General features: G+C 36.5%; 1 protein-coding gene across 3 annotated transcripts in view; it reads right to left on the reverse strand.

The window, feature by feature from the left end:
* The window catches only part of AGMO (alkylglycerol monooxygenase), a 384,446-nt gene that overhangs the window by 47,888 nt on the left and 314,952 nt on the right, over positions 1-21,606 (reverse strand). For 2 of the 3 annotated variants that reach the window (XM_036758948.1, XM_036758946.1), the window contains exon 13: positions 8,008-8,151. The exons of the other annotated variant lie outside the window; for it this stretch is intronic. In XM_036758948.1, coding sequence (XP_036614843.1) covers positions 8,008-8,151 — 144 coding nt within the window. The remainder of the gene's footprint in view (positions 1-8,007; positions 8,152-21,606) is intronic. 3 annotated transcript variants of the gene reach the window in all.

Genomic DNA, 21,606 nt, shown 5'->3' on the forward strand with positions numbered 1-21,606 from the left:
AAAAAAAATCAATAACACTGTACTAAAAGCTCTGGAAAAGGGATTAAAGGAAGACTATTTAACTTAGGAGTGTAAATGATGAACTTTACTCCAAAACAGACTCCCTAAATACTTGAATAAACAAATAGAAAGTCATGAGATAGCAATAAATCTTAGAACAAGATTAGAGAATTGAAAAGAGAATTAAATGTCCAATATCTGATCCAAAAAGAAAACTGACATGGGAAACAAGTCAAGGATAGAGAAGTGAAGAATTGTTGGAGTACTTGAAAAACTTGAATTAAAAAAATGAGGACTGAACAATTTATTTTAACAAATCATAAATGAAACTCTCCAGACCTATTAGAGCCAGAGGGTAAAATAGAGATCAAAGAATCAATCAATCACTTTCAAAAAGGAATCCCTAAAGGAAGAGCTGAAGGAAAGTCATAGCTAAACTCCAGAGCTCCCACTTCAAAGAAAATATGTAGCATGCCTCCAGGAAGCAACAGATCAAGTACCAAGGATTTACAATTACGATCACATAAGACTCAACAACTTCTACTATAAACAAAAGAAAATCTTGGAACGCAACATACACAAGACAAAACAAGTAGACTTGAAACTAAGAATACATCTTCATGCAAATATAAGTATAATCCTACAGTCTTGAGTAAACGACATTCAAGTATGATTGATGAAAAGGTCAGAACTGAGTAAGAACTATGCCATACAAACAAAAGAGCCCAGAGAGAAAGAGACAAAGGTAAATTTCTTTGATCAATTAAAAATTTTCTTATGATTTACATAATTGGGGAGCATGAAAAGACAAGCATAAAGGAAAGGGTTGGGAAGAGGGCATCAGAAGATTGTCACTCATCTGAAAGAGGAAAAAGGTAGGCTGAACACATACATACACATATTTACAGTTTGTTGTAAAAAATACAGCAAATCTAATAGAAGGATGGGCTTTAAAAAGGAGGACAATACAGGCATGAAATAATTGTAAACAAAACAAACTTCCTGATCCAAATGAGAGATTAAAGGAAGGAAAGATTTTTTTTTTAAGAAACATAGAAAAAAAGACATCTAGAATACACACATACATACATGCACATACATATACACACACACACACACATATATATATATGTATATGAGATATGATTGCAATGGTATATTATTAGGCCATGATTAATTATTAAAGAGATAATTTCAGAAAATTCTGGGTAGTATGAAATGATGTATAGTGATGTGAGCAAAACCAGGAGAACAATTTAAACAAGGATAACGGTATTATAAAGAAATACAATTTTAAAAGATTTCAGGACTCCAATAATTATCGAGGGCCACCATGCCTCCAGAGGCCACATGATGAAGCAGGTTACCAACCTCCTCATGGAGAGGACTTAGACACAAGTTAGACACAAGCACGTCTGGATGTTATTACTATGCTCATTCATTTGACTTGACTTTGCTTAATGATCAGAAGGTGGTTTGGTTTCTTTTTTCTTTCCTTTGGTTTTTAATTGTGGAGGTGAGGGATTATATAGTGATTCAAAAAATGAGATATACTATAGCATTTCTTTTCTAAGCATAGAAGAGAATGGAATGAAGTTCAAGATGAAATAGATAAGTAGGCAATTTATTATTTACTTGAAAAAATCAAGGGGTTTAAAATGGATATTCATGGTTCTTTTTGTTCTACCAGGCATATAAATGTATCTATATAAGTGCATATACATAGATGTATATCAATACAGGGTAGCTAGGTGGCACACTGGATAGAGTGTTGGGCCTGGAGTCAGGAAGACCTGAGTTCAAATCCAGCCTTAGACATTTACTAGCTGGGCAACCCTGGGCAATTCACTTAACCCTGTTTGCCTCAGTAACTGCTCTATAAAATGAACTAGAAAGGGAAATATCAAAACCCTCCAGTATCTTTGGCAAGAAAACCCCAAATGGGGTCACAAAGAGTAAGACACAACTAAAGTAAATTAACACCAACAACAAATATATAAACACACAAACATATAATTATAGGTATGTATAAATACATACATGTTCTTTTTTGGTGTTTAAGTTCACATGCAGAGTCTGAAGAGATGTTGCACTCAGGCCTCTCGTCTGAACTTAAAGATCTCCTCACATAACAGTTCAGCATCTGCTGAACCTTGGACGTATAATTAAGACCCATTTCATGAAAATTCATGGAGAGATGAGAAAATCAAAGAAAACACCTACTGGTATCAAAGTTATTGCAAACCACTCCCCTCCCCAGTAAAGGGGAGGGGCGAGGGACTCCATAATAGCCATAAGCAGTGACTCAAAGGAAAAATAAAATAACAGCAGTAAATAATTTCCATAAGGTCTACATGAATACCTAGAAAACAAAGCAAAACTTAACCCTATAGCTGAGCAAGTTATGGACCTAATTAAAGTTCAATTTCCTCAGGTGTAAAATTAGCAAATTAAATTTTATGAATTGTAAGGTCTCTTCTATATTTAAATGGATGATCCCATAATGAGCTGGAGGTTTCACTTCTTAGAGACAAATCCATTATTAGGCTCATACCATGACTAGTTCTACTACTGAGGAAACTCATCCAAGCAGAGGCCATTAAGGTAACAAACAGGCAGTCGCCCAGATCAAAGAACACCAATCAAAACCTCCCTTAGAACGATGCCTTTCAGCCAAAGACCAAATCCAAAGAGAAGATGAAAATAATGACCTAACCTCATTGTCCAAGCAAACGTTCCACATCTTCCTTCACTTTGCTCCCCCGAGTGCCCCACTTCTGATTCTGCCAAAACTTCCTTACATTGTTTTGGAAACAACTGCACTTTCTTTTCATAATTCTCCTCACAGGAAATTAAAGTCTCTACTTCCTTGACAGGTAAGAGCGTGAGTCCTTGCTCTGGTGGGCAAGTGATAAAATATAACTTAAATTAACAGGTAGCTTGAGGCACATATGGTCAAAGTCTGACTGAAAGGTTCTCTAAGTGTAGGGGGATAAAAGATCCTTTATACAGGAGGTGAAATACCCTGACAGACTGACTGAACAAAAGTAAAGAGTAATTTTTAAAAGATGTCACTATGTCATAAAACTGTAAAAAAATCAATTCTAAAAGGGATGAATGAAGGTAAAGAAAAGAAAGAAGTAGAGGAGGAGAAGTAGATGGAATGAAGGCTGAAGCAAAATGGAAGAGAGTAGGGAAAGAGGGACCATGACCAGCCAGAGGGTTCCATAAGGAAAAGGGAAAAAAGGAAGACATGATGGGAAAATTTACCGCTGAGTGATAGACAAAATCTTTGCAGTGAGAGATTGGGAAAGGCAGTCATAAGATGAGGAAGAAGAGAAGTTAAAAAATTTAGGGGAGAAAAAAAGAAAAGGACCTAAAGATAGAGGAAAGATAGAGGCAAATATGTAAAATGAGGCCTATTTGGAATTATTAGCTGGTTTGCCATTGCAATCATTTGGCCCAACTGGAATTACAGCATTCCTCAGGGCATTGTCTTAATCGACTTAGCCAGGTGCATTATCTGGGAGGATTCCGATTTCGAAGAAGAGTGAGCCAATCATTGCCCTGGATGGGAATTTAAAGGCCAAAAAAATAAGGGGGAACTCTCCAAATGATATTTATGCTGTGGTCCAATCAAAATTGCATAAATTACCTAACTCAATTGCCAGGGAAGGGGGGTTAACTCTAATGCAGCTAGACAGCTGAGCAGCTGCTTTCATGATTTAAATAAAAACAAGCTGCACCCCCTTGCTGTCAGCCCGGTGATATATGACTTGTAATGGGATGTTTCCAACCTTTGCTTCCATATGGTTGTCTACATGTTAGGTCATGCGCACTGCCTGCAGTGTGACCAACTTTCCAGAAAACATCTGGGTCTTATTCTAGCCCTATTAGCTACAATGTAGCCTCCCACAAACTTCAATGATTCATTGGGCCACATCCTTTCACTTTAGGATCAAATTAGGAAGTTTCATTGATAATTTTATCATGCGTACAACCTGACATGATGCATGAGAAAATGACTCCCATTTGGTTTTCTCTGGGGGTAGAGGGAAGGGAATTCTGACAAAAATGTAGTCCCTTACTTCCACAGTCATAGGTGATAAATATGTAATTTAAGATTCAATTCTAGTAGTTGAGCTTTTTTTAAAGAAAAATAAAATACACAGACATCTATCTGCTGATTCCCTTGGGGCTTAAAGATACAGCTCCATTATCTCTTCATCTCTAAAAGAAAACCCAACCCAAGTATCACCTCCTAGAGGAAGTCTTTACTCTTCTTAGGTCTCTCTTCCTTTTGCTATTATTTGCTTTTTGTTGTTATTCAGTCATTTCAGTCTGACTCTGGGGTTTTCTTTGCAAAGATACTGAAGTGGTTTTCTTTTTCATTCTCCACAAGATTAAGGCAAACAGAACTTAAATGACTTGTCTAGGATCACACAGCTAGTAAGTGTCTGAGGTCAAATTTGAACTCAGGTCTCAGGGCTTCCCGACTCTAGGTCCAGTGCTTTATTCATTGACTACCTGGATGCTTTTAAATTTAGTAGGCACCAACAAGAGCAATCAAACAAAGGGATGGTCATAGGAGTTAGACCTTGATTGATTGATAAAGGGAACTCACAGCTAAAAAACTGTCCACTAACAAGGAAAGCTGGTACCTGATTAATGGCCAATAAATCATAATAATGATAAATAACAATAGTAATAAAATGATAGAGGGATCTATTTATCATCTATCTATCTATCTACCCATCTTTCATCTATCTATATCACTTTAAGGTTTGTAAAGCAATTTACACATATTATCTTATTTGATCCTTATGAGGTAACTGAGGTTTGTAGTCTAGCTAGTTGCCTACAGCTTTGAAAAGTGAAGTTACTTGGGAGGGTTACGGTTACTACGTGTCAGGGACAGGACTTGAATCCATTTCTTCCTGACAGCAAGAATGACCCTCTATCCACTACACCACATTATCTTTCATAGCAAAAGCAGCAACAGCAAAGGAGGCAAAATCTCATGGGACAAAAGCGTCAGTCTATACAGAGAAAAAAGCAAACATATGAATAAAGGACAAGAAAAGGAAACATCCATCTGCTGGCTCCCCTTCCAGTGCGGGCTGAAGTTTAACCACCTTTAGCCATGTTTTACTTCCTTCTCTATTGCATCTATTTATTTTTTTTCTTCTTTCCTTCCTTTTGTTCTTCTTTCTTTGCCCTGTCTTTCCCATACTTCAGTGTAGTTTCAGTCTGTATCCAGGTCAGTCTCTTCTCAATCTGCACCAGCTCATATAGGTCTTCCTTTATTTCCTTAGGGATTTTACATTGTTCATTGTTTTATAACTTTATTTTTTACAGTACTCTCATATTTCAATGGAGAAGGAATGTGGATTGCCTTTGGAAATTACAAACATATTTTCATGAGTCCAAGACTCTCTTTCAAAGACCTTTTGTTTATTTGTTTATTTCTTTAATTTATCTATCCTTTACCATTTACTTCTTTATATAGCTATTTATCTCTCACGTTTTTATTTGTAGCTTTTTTATCATCCATCCCTTTATTTATTCATCTATGTTTACTTATTGCTTACTTACATTTTTAAACCATTATTCTTCTGGCAGTATGGTACACTAGAGAGTCATGAAACACTACAGTCTCTGAAGACCTGAAACCAAGGGACCCCTGGACAGGCAATGGTGAGGGGTCCTTAGAAGTCCAAACCAAGGCCATATTCCAAACCAAGGCTCACACAGAAGTGGCCTAAAGGATGGCATTGTGCATATAGGAAAAGAAGGAATGCTTATGTGGCCTGAGTTGGAGAGACATGGTGTACAACCCAAGAGTTCGATCAGAATTGTCATCAATTAAAAGAATTGGTCATGCCTCCCTTTTCAGCATCTTTATATGGATCTTCTTTCTACTTTAGATTGTAAGGTTCTTGAGGGCAAAGACTTTCATATTCTTTATTTGTATCTCTAGTGTTTAACACAGTGTCTTGCACATTTTAGGCCTGCAATGAAGTATATTGAAATATTATCATTAATTTGGGAGATAAAGTTTTCATATCTGTTGTACACAACCCTTCAACTACTATATAATCAAACTCATTGATTTGTTTTGTTCCCATGTCATATTCTATTTGGATGATTGACAGAAAATATTTCCTCCTCTACAAAGCAGAAGGAAATATATTATTCTATTTGTTTGTATGTTTGTTTTGTGTGGCATTGTGACGAAATGTTTTTATATTACTGATGTATTTTGTTTATTGCTGGTTTTTTGGCCCTAAAACTAGCAGTTTTCCCAATGTTATAACTGAATTTCCTTGCCTGCGAGTAGGTAATGCAGTGGATAGAGAACTGGGCACGGAGTGAGACAGAACTGATTTCAAAACTTACCCCAGATGCTTCTACCTGTGGTAACCTGGATTAGTTACTTCTCTCAGTTTCCATTTCTTTATCTGTATCGTGAAGACATTGGACTTCGTGGACAGTAAGGTCTCTTATGGTTTTAAATCTGTGATCTCATGATTTAATTTTAACTTCATTTTGTTTTAAAAGAACATCAATTCAGTTATTAACTTTCACCAGACCATAGTGAAACATTTCATTTAGTTTTGTACTCTCTTGTATCCCCTTTTAGGGGGAAAGTGTGAGGTTAATACCATGGAGGTCAGTGTACACAGCCCTGTTTTCTTTCACTGTTTACACCAGAATTCTTTTACGTTCTTGAATTCTTCACATTTATCATTTCTCCTAGCAAGAGGATATTTCATTATGCTACAATTTCTCCAGATAGCCTTCCTCTATCATCACGTTCATGGGTTACTTCCTGTGTTTTGCTACTAAAAATAAAGATGTTATGAATACTTTAGTACAGATAAATTCTCACACAACACCTTTCACTACCCTATGATTTTGAGACTAAGACGATTTGCACAAAGAATAGAAATGGTTTTCACATTCTTATTGTATATTTCCATGTTATTTTCTGCTAAATTTTGCTAAATCAACGTTTTTCGAAAGCTCAGCATAACAGAAGGCTGATCTCACCAGTGCCTTGCCAAAATTTTAATTTCATAATCTTTAACTCTGTGACATGAAAAAGTGGAGGGCAATGTTGCTCTCAAAAGTCATCAGTGGCCTCATTGCACAATTCAATGGGTTTTCTCAGCATTTTCTTTGACCTTTGGGGACACTTAGCAGTGTTTACCAACAGTAAACTGTCTTTGACTCCCATAAAACTGCTTTCTTTTGATTCTTCACCTACCTCTCTGGCCATCCCTTCTTGTTCTCCTTTCTAATTCATCGTTTTCCTTTCATCTCCTGAACATAAGTGTGCCCTCAAGGCTCTGTGCTTCACCCTCTGCCCTTCCCTCTCTACAGTCTCTCTCTTTTTATTCTCTTTGTAACGTTTCAAAGACTATGTCTTCTATTTGTGGATCCAGTTCTAATCTCTCCCTAAGAATCTAGTCCCATTTTCCCAACTTAGACCTCTCTTGCTGGATAACCTCACTATCCCCTTAAATTTAATATACCCACAACTGAATACATCATCAAATCTCCCCCAGCCTATGCTGCCTATCATAAGAGCCTCCAAAGAGCTCTGCTCTCTCCACTTTCTAAACAGCTGCCCAAGTATTTTTGCTAATATACCAGACACAGCCAGGTAGTATGATGGATAGAGTGTTTCAGTTGGAGTCATAAAGAACTAAGTTTAATCATGTCTCTATAACATACTGATTAGGCGACTTTGGGCAAGCCGAAACCTCCTTCAGTATTGGATTCCTCATCTCTACATAGAGATGATAATAGCACTTTCCCCCAGGATATTATGAGGATCAAATGAGGTCACATATAAACAGTACTTTACAAAGTTTTAAAGCCCTATGTAAGTACTAGCGATCATTGCTATTATTATTATTGTCAATCTTAAAATGCTATTTCTCTGCTCAAAAGCCTCAAATTTCTTTGTTTTAGCTGAGCTAAAACCTCCAGTCCTCTTACCTTGGCAGGCAAGGCCCCAGATTGGGCCTCAGTGTTGAATTTGCTCCTTTTCCACTGAGATTCAGTGTGACTAAGTGAACAGGGTCTTGGTCTTGATATGAGGAAGGCTTGTAGCTGACACACATGCACAGAAGTAATCAGGCCCTAGGTGGAGCAAGGGAACACGAGTACAGAGAGAAAGAAGCAGAAAGCTGAGGAGATAGGGACCAAACAGTGGGTGAGGTGAATCTTATTAAGGCCTATACATACTAAGAATGAAAGGGTAATAGGTAAGGAGAAAATGAGACAATGTATCCATGAAAGGCAGGTTAAGATAGAATGGACTGAAATGCTACTGAAGGAAGGAATTTAAGTTAAGAATTTGAAAACATGACTGAAGAGTTGGAAAGGGTCTTGGATGAGTTCAAACAAGAGATTACAGAGCTGTCATCAGTAGACTTCAGTTTGATATTGTTTTCCAGGAGGGAAAAAGTTTGATCACCTCCCTCAGGGGTGGTGTTTGATGTCCAGAAAGAGCAGAGTTTCTTTCCTGGCTGGTCTCTTGTCATTCCTGAACAACTATGATTCTCTGGCTGTCACAAAATGCTCAAGATAATTGTTATGGATGACCTCAGCCACCGACAACTATGCCTGCCACTCCAGAAAGTGTCTTGACCTTTGATTCTTCATGAACTTTTACAATGAAAGAAGAAATTGAGGATCTCATTCATAGAAGAGGAAGTCGGGCCTCTGCAATTTTTTCTTTATTACTAGAGCAAATTAGTCTCCATCTCCTTAGTTTCTGCCCTCCTGCTTTTGACTTTGGTGTCTCACCCCATCCCACATTGGAAGTGTCCTAAAGTGCACCGGGTTTCACAGTTGGTGGCCTGCACAGGGTGACTGAAGCACTGGGTTCTTCAGAACCTTTCTGGATGGCCAGTTTATTAGTGATTACAATCCTCTGCCCAACCCCAGGAAATAATAGTGGACTTTTACTTGTTCCACATTTTTAAGAGCTATCTATGCATGTGTTGCTTTGCCCCAGTAGAATGAAGCTCCTTGAATACAAAGCTTGTATCCTATTTGTTTTTTTTTTTTTAAATTTCTTCATCACCAAGCAATTAACAGGCAAAAAATGAAGGTGTATGTCAATGAAAAGAAATGCAGGCAATGGTGTTTGGATTTATTTATAGGCACAAATAATATTTTAAATATATATATATATATATATATATATAGTTATTAAGCATTTAGAAGTCTTGAATGATGAAATGCAAATTAAACTATTAAACCATGTATTTAAATCCATTAAGTGGCTGAAGTTGTTTACACCCATAGAGATGAAAAAAAAACGATTATGACACGTAGTAGGAAAAAAATGTGAAACTGTTTGACAATGTTGAAGACAGGTGATAAATGGGAAAAAAATGTAAATGTAGCATTTTGCTAGCTCACCTTGCCCCACCCACAGGAAAATTCTGGGCCTTAGATATGCCTCGGAGGAAGAAGGAGGGAAAGAAAATTGGCATAGGACAGACCACCCAGAATAACAGGTGACTTCAAGTTCAAGGAGGCTCATGTGAAAAGAAGGAGGCCAAAATGCCTTATCACAGCCCTCCTGCAAATCTCTTGTCTTTGTCTTGTAATAGTTTGCTGGAGTCTTTTTATACTAATTAAAGTGGGACCTTTTTTACCATATTCTCTTTTGGAGCACTTATTTAATCAAGTGCCTTAATGATTTAATCAAGTGCCTTGTTTCTTTGATTAAATCAAGAGTCTTTGATGACCTGCTTGCCTCAAGGGAAAGCCTAGTTTACATGGTTTTGTGTCCCATGTTTGTCACACCAGAAGCTTTTAGGTCACGTGGGTTTGAGTCACATGTTTGTGATGCTTTTAGGTCATGTGGGTTTGACTTGCAGGTTGTGATGCCATTTGACCCTGAACATGGTATATAAACTCAGAGTTTGGTGTTTTTCCTTGGGGGAGGGGGGTGGTCTCATTCACTGGAAGAGTGGCGTGTGACTCTGGGCAAGCCATTGTAACTGACCCCCAGCTTTGCTAGCCCAGATGTTGGTTTGTACTTGCTTTGTTTATAATTTATGTTTCTAATTTGTTTGTATTTGCTCTGAAGTTCAGATTGCCGGCTTTTTCCCCTGAACTAAGTGAATGATATTTGTATGTCAGATTGAAGTGAGATGCTTACTTTCCTTAGTAAAGCAGATCAAAAGAACCTGTGCCGGCAGTTCTTATTGCTTGTCTTGTTGGTTCTTACACCTCAACAGCTGCTGCTAGCTGACCTGTTGCTACAAGTCTTCATCCTTCTTTCTCCAAACCTGTTCAAAGTCAAGGTCTCCTAAGAATACAAGGTAGTCTGTCTCAGGTCAATTTAGGTCATTCCTAACCCCAGCTTCCCAAGTCATCTTCTGAGGAAGGAATTTTCGTGGCAATGAGTATGGGCTAGCCAAGTAATTATGCTCATAGGCCTCTCATACACTGCCTTTTCCTCTATGGTAATATACTCAAGGAAAGTGGCCTGTAGGTGGAATAATGCTGATATCAATAATTAATAAGGAGAAGAGAAAGTGTAATTATTAAGCACCTACTGTGTGCCAGGCACTAGCTAAGCACTTTCCAAGTATTACCCCATTTGATCCTCCCAACAACCATGCTAAGTAGGTGCTATTATTATCCTAATTTTACTGTTGAAGAACCTGAGGCAGGCAGAAGTTAAATGATTTGTTCAGGGTAGTATAACTAGCAAGTGTTTGAGACATGTGAATTCAGGCATTCCTGACTCTGGGCCCCACTCTGTGTATTTGGGAAAGAACATTCATAAGATTTATGGTGTCGATATTCTGTAACTTCCATTTACACCATGCCATGTTAGTAAATGAATTTGTTAAAAGCTCATTGTTTGGGGGGGACAGAGTAAGAAGAAGTATTTTAGCCTGGCTCTCCCAACGCATCTTTTCCACAACTATCTAGAAGTTGTACCAAACCAAATTATGATTAGGAAAATCAATAAAAAGCCACAGTGAGCCAATTCCCCCAGTCCAGGACAGCTTAGGAATACAAACAGAGAGGTCTGGGGAAACTAGGTGGTGGCTGACCAGGAGTGTAACATTGTGGCAATGGTAGAAGCAATCTGATCAGAAGCATCCCAACCTTCATGGACCAGTGATGGGAAGGGAACCAAGGGTTCCAGAACAAGAATCACTGGGGCAGGAAACAGATAATGGGTGACATATCTAGGAGCTGGGCAAACATTCTTATTCCTTGAACTTACTTAGGACTTCCCTGAGATCTCTTTCTGTCTGCCCCAAAACTTCCTGCACTTGTACTGCTCTATATTTGTTCCCTTTCTATTCCTGGGTGCTGCAGTTATCCCAGTCTACTCAAGCTGATGTGCTGGACTAAAGCTTGTACTAGGTTTCACCACTCTACTCCTAGGCCCATGTTCAACCATGGCCCTTCTTTTCTTCCCTGGATCCATGACACAAAACTGGATCAGTGGTCACAGAGCTGACAGGCAGTCCTGGCACTCTATATGAAAACTCAGTTGCCTATTGCCAAGTTCTGGGTCACAGTTCCAGGGAAAAGAGGAAACCTAGTGCTTGTGGTCACAAGTGGGCACTGTAGCTACTAGTCACATTTCCAGTGAGGAAATGATTTGTGGTTGCAAGTAAACAAAGGCCATTTCTGGGTAGAGCCCAGAGCACAAACCAGCAGAACAGGGAAGATAACTCTCCCCAGATCACACCCCCTTAGAAGCACTGAAAATTTACAGGCCCCCAGAACTAGCTATGAAAACAATGAGACAAAACTACATAAAGCTTGGGAGAGTAACCAACCTTGCCCAGCCCTGGAGGTGAGCAGTGCCTGACTCTAACAAAAATTGAAAATCAAGAAATAGGCTCCAAAAATGTGCAAACAACAAAAAGAAGTACCTAACAATCAAAAGCTATTATGTGACATGGAAGCTCAAGACACAAACTAAGAAAAAAAATAATATGAAAACAGCTCCAAGTAAAGCCTAAAAGAAAAATGCAAATTGGGCAGAATCCAAATCATAATTCATGGAAGAGCTAAAGATATAAATATACATATACATACGCATATATATATATGTATGTATGTATGTATACAATATGTGTGTATATGCAAATGCACACATATTTGAAGAACAAAGATAATTTTAAAGATCAGGGAATCAGAGGAGAAAATAGGGAAAGAAATGAGAGCAATGAAAGTAAATTGTGAAAAGAGAATTAGCAGGTCGGTATAATTGGGAAAGATAAAACATACTGAAGAAAATAACTCCTTGAAAAGCATAATTGGCCAAATAGAAAAAGAGGTATAAAACCATACTGAAGAAAATAATTACTTAAACATCAGAATTGGTCAAGTGGGAGCTAATGACTCCTTTAGATATGAAGTAAAAAAAAATAAAATAAAGTCAAAAGAATGAAAATAATTCGAAAAAAGTTAAAATATTTTATCAGAAAAACAACTGATCCACATTGAAAAGAGGTATTTTTATAAATATTAGATTATCTGAAAGTCATAATGAAAAAGAGCCTAAACATCATATTTCAGGAAATTTTAAAGGGAAGATGGCACTGTGAAAGGAGGGAACTCCCAGAGCTCTCTCACAAATTCTGTCTGATACATCTAAAAAAGTGAATCTGAGTAGATTTGAGAAAGTTAGAAGGCACTAGTAGACTCAGAGGGCCAGGAGCACTGGGCATGTGGAACAGCACCAGACCACACCAAACGGGAAGAGCAGAGGAACTCAGCCTACATGCCAGTCTGGGAGAGTGCTGGGGAAGTGAAACAGGGGAATAGGACCAGGCCCAGAGCAGAAGTACCAGCTATGGAGGCAATCCAGTCCCAGGCCTCTCAGGCCAGGACTGGAGTCTGTTGGAACTATGGGAGAAAAGGCTCAGAACCTGCAGGTGTGGGAGCAGTTACCATGGAGGCCTCTAGCCCACAGGCAAGCAGTTTTAAACTCACCTTCCTGAACTTCAGGGAGCCATGATGGCCTGGTAAATCATCTCTCCCTCCCTTCCTCACCCAGAGAATACTCCCTCAGGAAAAACAGAGGAGCCAGAAGTGGAGCTTCAGTAGCCTTTTAGTGAGAGAAGTTGGGGAGAGGGCCCTTGTTATGGTGGTAGAAGGAGACTAGTGCAGGAAGAAAGGTGTCAGATGCCCCACCTCAGCAGAACAACTAGAGTTACTGAGCCACAGGGGGATGGAGCTAGTAAACGTCACCACCAAGACTCCAGGTGTGCTTTTGCACAGCCTGGAGAAGTGGCAGACAACAGCACAGACAACAGCTGAGACCACGTGTGCTGTAGAGCAGTCCTGGGAAGAGGAGTCTTCCAGCAGCCAGACCACCCCTCTCCCACACCTCACAAAACCAGAGGCCATAGCACACAAAGCCAGTGAGCATGCACACAGTCACCAACACAATAAGTTTGTGATAGAGGCCCCAGAGGACCAGAAGCAGGGATCCACTTTAGAAGCCGGGAGGTGAAAAAAACATGAAAAAGCACACCAAAAATACAAAGACCATTGATTCCTATTATGAAGACAGGGAAGATCATAATGCCAAGTCAGACTAGGGCAGCATGGATACTATACCCACATCTGAAACCTCAAAATGGGAATTTGAACTGGCCTCCAGCCCAAAAAGCATTCCTGGAAGAACTCAAGGAGGACTATAAAAACCAAATTATAGAGGTAAAAGAAAAAATGGAAAAAAGGGAAAAAAATCACTGCTGAAAGAAAATCTTTAAAAAGTAAAATTGGCAAGATGGTTAAGGAGATTCAGAATATAAATGGAAAAAAAGTCTCATTGAAAAGTAAAACCAACCCAGTGGAAAAGGAGATTGAGAAGCTAAAGGAAGAAAACAATACATTAAAAATTAGAACTGGGCAAGTAGAAGCTAATTGCTCTATGAGACATCAAGAACCAGTCAAACAAAATCTAAAGAAAGAAAAAAAATAGAAGAAAATGTGAAATATCTGATTGGAAAAACAACTGACATGGAAAATATATACAGGAGAAACAATCTGAAAATTATTGGTCTACCAAAAAGTCACAATGCAAAAAAAAAAACCTGGAAAGCATCTTTCAAGAAGTCTCAAGGATAACTGCCCCAAGGTCTTAGAACCAGAGGGTAAAATAGTCATCAAAAGAATCCACCAATCCACCCCTGAAAGAGAACCCAGATTGAAAACTCCAAGAAATATCATAGCCAAATCTCAGAATAATCAAGTTAAGGAGAAAATACTACAAGCAACCAAAAAGAAACAATTCATGTATCATGGAACTGCAGTCAGGATCATTCAGGATCTTTCAGCTCCTACATTAAATGACAGGAGAAATTAGAATATGATATTCCAAAAGCCAAAGGAGCTTGGACTACAACCAAGGATCAACTACCCAGCAAAACTGAGTCCAGGTGTTTAGGCAAGGAGAGGAACATTGAATGAAGTAAGGGATTTCCAGAACTTTCAGATGAAAAGGCCAGAGCTCAACCAAAAATATGACCTTCAAATAAAAAACTCAAGAGAGACATAAAAAGGTAAACTGTGGGGAGGGAGGACCCTTGTTAATGAAAATAGTAAATTATTTATATCCTTATACAGGATCATATTGTTTTACACACTGTATGTAATGTATACATATATATGTGTATATATATATATATATATATATATATATATATATGCCAATCTTGAGAATAATACAGTTACTATGACAATTTAAAGGGATATACATAGACGGTTGGTGTGAGTATAAAATAACTGATATAATCATAAAAAACATAATTAAGAGATATAAAGGGATGATTCTGGGAGAATAGGTAAGGAGGTGGCAGAAAAGGGTAAATTACATTACATGAAGAGGCACACAAACACAGTATAGTACAGGGAAAGAAGGGAAGGAAAAGAGCAGTATTTGAGCTTTATTCTCATCAGATTTGGTTCAAGAAGGGCATAACATACTCTGATAAGTATAGAAATCAAACTTGTCCTGCAGGCAGTAGGAGGGGAAAGAGGCAAGAAAAGGAAGGAGAGTGGTCAGAAAGGAGGAAAGAAGTAGCAAGGGGAAAAAAAGTAAGATAAAGGAGGGAAATCAGGAGGGAAGGTAAACTGAGGAAGGCAGTGGCCAAAAGCAAAACTCTTTTGAGGAGTGGAAGGGAGAAGGGAAAAATAAAAGCATAAACAGGGCAGAATTAGAATGGAGAAAAAGACACAGATAGCAATCATAACTATGAATGTGAATGGGATGCACTCTTCCATAAAATGTAAGTGGATGGCAGAATGGATTAAAAACCATAATCCTAGAATAATGTGTTTACAAGAAACACATTTGAAACAGGGCAATACACAGAAGGTAAAGGTAAAAGGCTGGAGTAGGATATATTCTGCTTCAGCTAAAGTAAAAAAAAAAGCTGGGATAGCTGTCTTAATCTCAGACAAAGCAAAGATAGATCTAATTAAAAGACATAAGGAAGGAAATTATATCCTGCTAAAAGGCACCATAGATAATGAAGCAACATCATTATCTAACATATATGCAAGAAGTGGTATACCATGCAAATTATTAGAGAAGTTAAGGTAGTTACAGGAAGAAATAGACAGCAAAACTACACTAGTGGGGGACCTCAACCTCCCCTTCTCTGAACTTGATAAATCTAACCTCAAAAAAAGCAAGAAAGAAGTTAAGGAGGTGAATAGAATTTTATAAACTGCAGATATGATAGACCTCTACAGAAAACTGAATGGGGATAAAAAGGAATATACTTATTTCTCAGCAATATATGGAACATTTATACAAAAAAAAATTGACTATGTACAAGGGCATGAAATCCTCACAACCCAGTGCAGAAAGGCAGAAGAAGTCAATGCATTCTTTTCAGATCATGACAAAATAAAAATTATTTGTAATAAAGGATCATGGAAAAATAAACAAAATTTAATTGGTAACTAAATAATCTAATTCTAAAGAATGAGTGGAACAAAGAACATAACATAGAAACTATTAATAACTTCATTCAAGAGAATGACAATAATGAGGCAACATACCAAAACTTACAGGACACAGCAAAAGCATTCCTTAGGGGAAGTTTTATATCTCTAAATGCCTACAGGATGAAATAGATAAAAAAGGAGAACAATGGATTGTGCATGCAACTGAAAAAGCTAGAAAAAGAACAAATTGAAAATTCCCAATTAAATACCAAATTAGAAATACTGCAAATCAAAGGAGAGAATAATAAAATTGAAATCAATAAAACTATTAAATTAATAAATAAAACTAAGAGCTGGTTTTATGAAAAAAAACAAACAAACAAAAAAACAAGATAAAACTTTGGTCAATTTGATTAAAAACGAAAGAAGAAAACCAAATTACCAGTATCAAAAAGGAAACGGATAAATTCACCTGTAATGAAGAGGAAATTAAAACAATAATTAGGAATTATTTTGGCCAATTCTATGCTCATAAATTTGACAACCTTAGGAAAATGGATGAATATAATGAATGCATGAATATAAAAATATAAATCACCCACATTAACAGAAGAGGTAAAATACATAAATAATCCCAACTCAGAAAAGGGAATTGAGCAAGACATCAATGAATTCCCTGGGAAAAATCTCCAGGGCCAGATGGTTTTACATGTGAATTTTATCAAACATTTAAAGAACAATTAATTCCTATACTTTATAGACTATTTGGGAAAACAGGTGAAGAAAGATTCCTACCAAATTCTTTTTATGACACAAATAGGGTACTAATATGCAAACCAGGAAGAGTCAAAACACAGAAAGAAAATTATTGACTAATTTCCCTGATGAATATTGATGCAAAAATTTTAAATTAAATATTAGCAAAAAGATTGCCGTAACTTATCAGTACAGTAATTTACTAAGACCAGGTTGGATTTATTCCAGGAATGCAAGACTGGTTCAATATTAGGAAATCTATCAGCATAATTGGTTATATAAGCAACAAACCTAGCAGAAAAAAATACAATCATCTCAATAGAGGCAGAAAAAGCCTTTGACAAAATACAACACCCATTCCTATTAAAAACATTAGAAAGCATAGGAATGATTGGAGCCTTCTTTAAAATTATAAATAGCATCTACCTAAAACCATCAGCAAGCATTATTTGTAATGGGAATAAGCTTAATGCATTCCCAAAAGGACCAGGAGTGAAACAAGGATGTCCATTATCACCCCTACTATTCAATTTGGTACTAGAAATGTTAGCTGTAGCAATAAGAGAAGAAAAAGAAATTGAAGGAATTAGAATAGGCAAAGAAGAAACTAAATTATCACTTTTTACAAAAGATATTATGATTTACTTAGAGAATCCTAGAGAATCAAGTAAAAAACTACCTGAAATAGTAAACAACTTTAGCAAAGTTTCAGGATATAGAATTAAACGCACATAAATCCTTGGCATTCGTATACATTACTGACAAAGCCCAACAGCAAGAGTTAGAAAGAGAAATTCCATTTAAAGTTACTGTAGACACTATAAGATATTTGGGAGTCTGTCTGCCAAGACAAACCCAGGGCCTATATGAACATAAGTATGAAACACTTTCCACACGAATAAAGTCAGATCTAAATAAATGGAAAAACATCAGTTGCTCATGGTTAGCCTGAGCTAATACAATAAAAATGACAATTTTACCTAAATTAATTTACTTATTCAGTGCCATACCAATTGAGCTACCAAAAATTATTTTACAAAGCTGGATAAAATAATAACAAAATTCATCTGGAAGAATGAGAGGTCTAGACTACCTAGGGAATTAATGAAAAGAAATTCTAGGGAAGGTGGCCTAGCCATACCAGGTATTAAATTGTATTATAAAGCAGCAGACATTAAAACTGTAAGAAACAGAGTAGGGCATAAGACACAGCAGTCAATGACTAAAGCAAGCTACTCTTTGATAAACCCAAAGAATCCAGCTTCCGGGCTAAGAATTCACTATTTCACAAAAACTGCTGGGAAAATTGGAAAATGGTAGGGCAAAAACTGGACACTAACCAATATCTTACACCATGTACCAAAATGAAGTCAAAATGCCTTCAAGATTTAGGAATAAAGGCTGATACTACAAGCAATTTGGGAGAGTAAGGAATAGTTTGCCTATCAGATTCATTGGAAAGGAAAGAATTCATGACACAACAAGAGATAGCATTACAAAACTCAAAATGAATGATTTTGATTATGTTAAACAGAAAAGTTTTTGTATGAAAAAAGCCAATGCCACAAAGATTAGGAGGGAAGCAGAAAATTGGGAGAAAATCTTTACAACCAGTGTCTCTGATAAAGACCTCATCTCTAAAATACACAAGGAACTGAGCCAAATTTACAGGAATACAAGTCCTTCCCCAATTGAGAAATGGTCAAAAGATATGAACAGGCAGTTTTCAGAGGAAGAAATTAAAAATATCTATAGGCATATGAAAAAAATGATCTAAATCACTATTCATTATAGAAATGCAAACTGAAACTCTTATGTACCACATTTCTCCTGTCACACTGGCTAACATGACAAAACAGGAAAATGATAAATGCTGGAGACAATGTGGGAAAATTGGAACACTGTTACATTGCTGGTGGAGGTGTGAACTGATCCAGCCATTCTGGAGAGCAATTTGGATCTTTGCCTAAAGGGCTATAAAAATGTTCATACTCTTTGCCCAGCAATACCACTCCTGGGGCTGTATCCTAAAGAGATAACACAAGTGGGAAAGGCACCTGTATGTACAAAAATATTTATAGCAGCTCTTTTTGTGGTAGCAAAGAATTGGAAATCAACGGGGTGCCAATCAATTGCGGAATGGCTGAACAATTGTGGTATATGAATAGAATGGAATACTATTGTGCTATATGAAATGGGGAAGATACGGACCTCATAATTCCTGGAAAGACCTTCAGGATATGATGTTGAGTGAGCTGAGCAGAACCAGGAGAACATTGCATGCAACAATATATATATATTGGTTCTGTTATGACTAACTTCGATAGACTTGGCACTTCTCAGCAATACAGGGTTCAAAGACAACTCCGAAGGACTCATGACGGGAAGAGCTATCGACTTTCAGAAAAAGGAGTCGAATGCAGATTGAGGCAAACTATTTATTTCTTTTCTTTTCTTTTCTTTCTTTTTTTTTTTGGTTTTGTTTCTTCTTTCTCATGATTCGTTCCATTGGTCATAATTCTACTTTACTACTTAATTATTGTGTAAATAAATTTTATGTGAAGGTGTATGTAGAAGATATGTCAGATTCCATGCCGTCTTGGGGGGATCGGGGGAGGACAGGAAGGGAAGAAAATCTGGAACACAAAAATATGCAGAACTGAGTGTTGCAAACTACCAATAAAAAATCTTAATTAGAAAAAGAAATTTTAAAAGCAAACTGCCCATATATCACAGAATTAGAAGGTAAGAAATTAAAAGAGTCCAACAATCACCTCTTGAAAATGATCCTGGAATAACTCCAGTAATATTATCGCCAGTTCCAGAGCTCTCCAGTCAGCGAGAAAATACAGAAATCAGCCAGAAAGAAACAATTTAGAAAACATGGAGTTACAGTAAGAATCATGTAAGATTTAACAGCTACCATAATAAAGAAGTAGAGGACTTGGAATACGATATTCCAGAAAGCAACTATCTGGGATTAAAACCAAAAATAACCTTCCCAGCAAACCAAGTATAATTCTTTTTGGGGGGAGAATGAACATTTAATGACATAGAGGACTTCCAGGCATTCCAGGAAGATGAGATGCATAGAACATTTGAGATAGAAATACAAGATTTGAAAAAAGCACAGAAAGATAAACATGAATGAGAAATCATGAGGAACTTAATAAGTTTAAGTTACTTAATTTGTAAATGAGAAAATGACACATGGAGTTCCAAAGAATTCTGTCATCATTAGAGCAGTTAGAGTCTCCTTAGAGGTCATGGGTGTGAGTCTATTATGTTGAGATGACCTCAAAAAACAAGAAAGATAAAATTAAAGCAATTATTAGAAATTATTTTGTTCAATGATATGCTAATAAAACTTAGAATCTACATGAAATGGATGAATATTTATTAAAAAATAAATTTCTCAGGTAAACAAGGAAGAAATAAAATATTAAATGACCCTATCTTAGAAAAAAAATAATTGAACAAACCATAAATGAGCTCATTTAGCAATAATCCCCAGAATTGGATGGATTTACAAGTGGATTCCACCAAACACTTAAATAACAATCAATTACAATATTATAGAAACTATTTTGAAAAATAAGTAAAGAAGAAATAAAGAAGTAAAAAGGGAGTTTTACCAAGTTCCCTCCATGACAAAAATATTATTTTAATACCTTAACTAGGAAAAGCAAAAAGAAAGAAAGAAAATTATAGAGTAATTTCCTTAATAGATATTGACGCAAACATGTTGAATAACATATTATCATGGAGACTCCATTAATATACCACAAAGTTCATACTCTACAATGAGGTAGAATTTATACTAGGAATTTGAAAGCTGGCACAATATTATGAAAAATACAAGTTTAATTGACCATATCAATAGCAAAAACAACAAAAAATAATAAGATTATACCAATTGAAGCAGAAAAAAGCTTTTGACAAAATACAGCAACCGTTACTATCAAAAACCAATACAGAGAATGGAAATTGATGGAGTGTTCCTTAAAATGATAAAGAGTATCTACCTAAAACCATCAGCAAGTATTATCTGTAATGGGTACAAGCAGAAAACCTTCCCAGTAAGATCAGGGGTCAAGCAAGGATGCCCATTATCACCACTATTATTCAATATAGTAGTAGAAATTTTAGTAATAGCAATGAAAGGAGAAGAAATTGAAGGAATTAGAATAGGCAATGAGGAAACAAAATTGTCAGTCTTTGAAGATGATATGATGGTATCCTAAAAGAACCCTAGAGAATGAACTTTAAAAAAGTACTCAAAATAATTAATTTAAGCAAATTAGTAGGATATGAGATAAGCACAAATTATTAAGTTGTTTCTATATGACCAACAAAGCACAGCAGTAAGAGATAGAAAGAGAAATTCCATTTATAATAACTGTAAACAATATAAAATAGTTGGGAATCTACCTGCCAAGACTAACCAGGAACTGTATAAACACAATTGCAAAACACATCATACAAATAAAGCAAGATTTAAACAACTGGAAAAATGCCAATGGCTCATGAGAAGGTTGACCCAATATAATAAAAATGACTTCTACCTAAGTTATTTTAATTATTCAGTTCCATACCAATCCAGCTACCAAAAATATTTGATAGATTTAGGAAAATTAACAACAAAATTCATCTGGAAGAACAAATGTTCCAGGATATCAAGGAAATTAATGAAACAAAAACATAAAAATGAAGGTGGCTTAGCAATACCAAATTTCAAAGTACATAATAAAGCAGTAATCATCAAAACTCTCTGTTATTGGCTAATAAATAGAGTGGTGGATCTATGGAATAGATTAGGTACAGAAAACACATTGGTAAATGAATATAATAACCTAATCTTTGATAAACCCAAAGATCTCA

Source organism: Trichosurus vulpecula, chromosome 5 (assembly GCF_011100635.1).
Source record: "Trichosurus vulpecula isolate mTriVul1 chromosome 5, mTriVul1.pri, whole genome shotgun sequence".
Classification (NCBI taxonomy): domain Eukaryota; kingdom Metazoa; phylum Chordata; class Mammalia; order Diprotodontia; family Phalangeridae; genus Trichosurus; species Trichosurus vulpecula.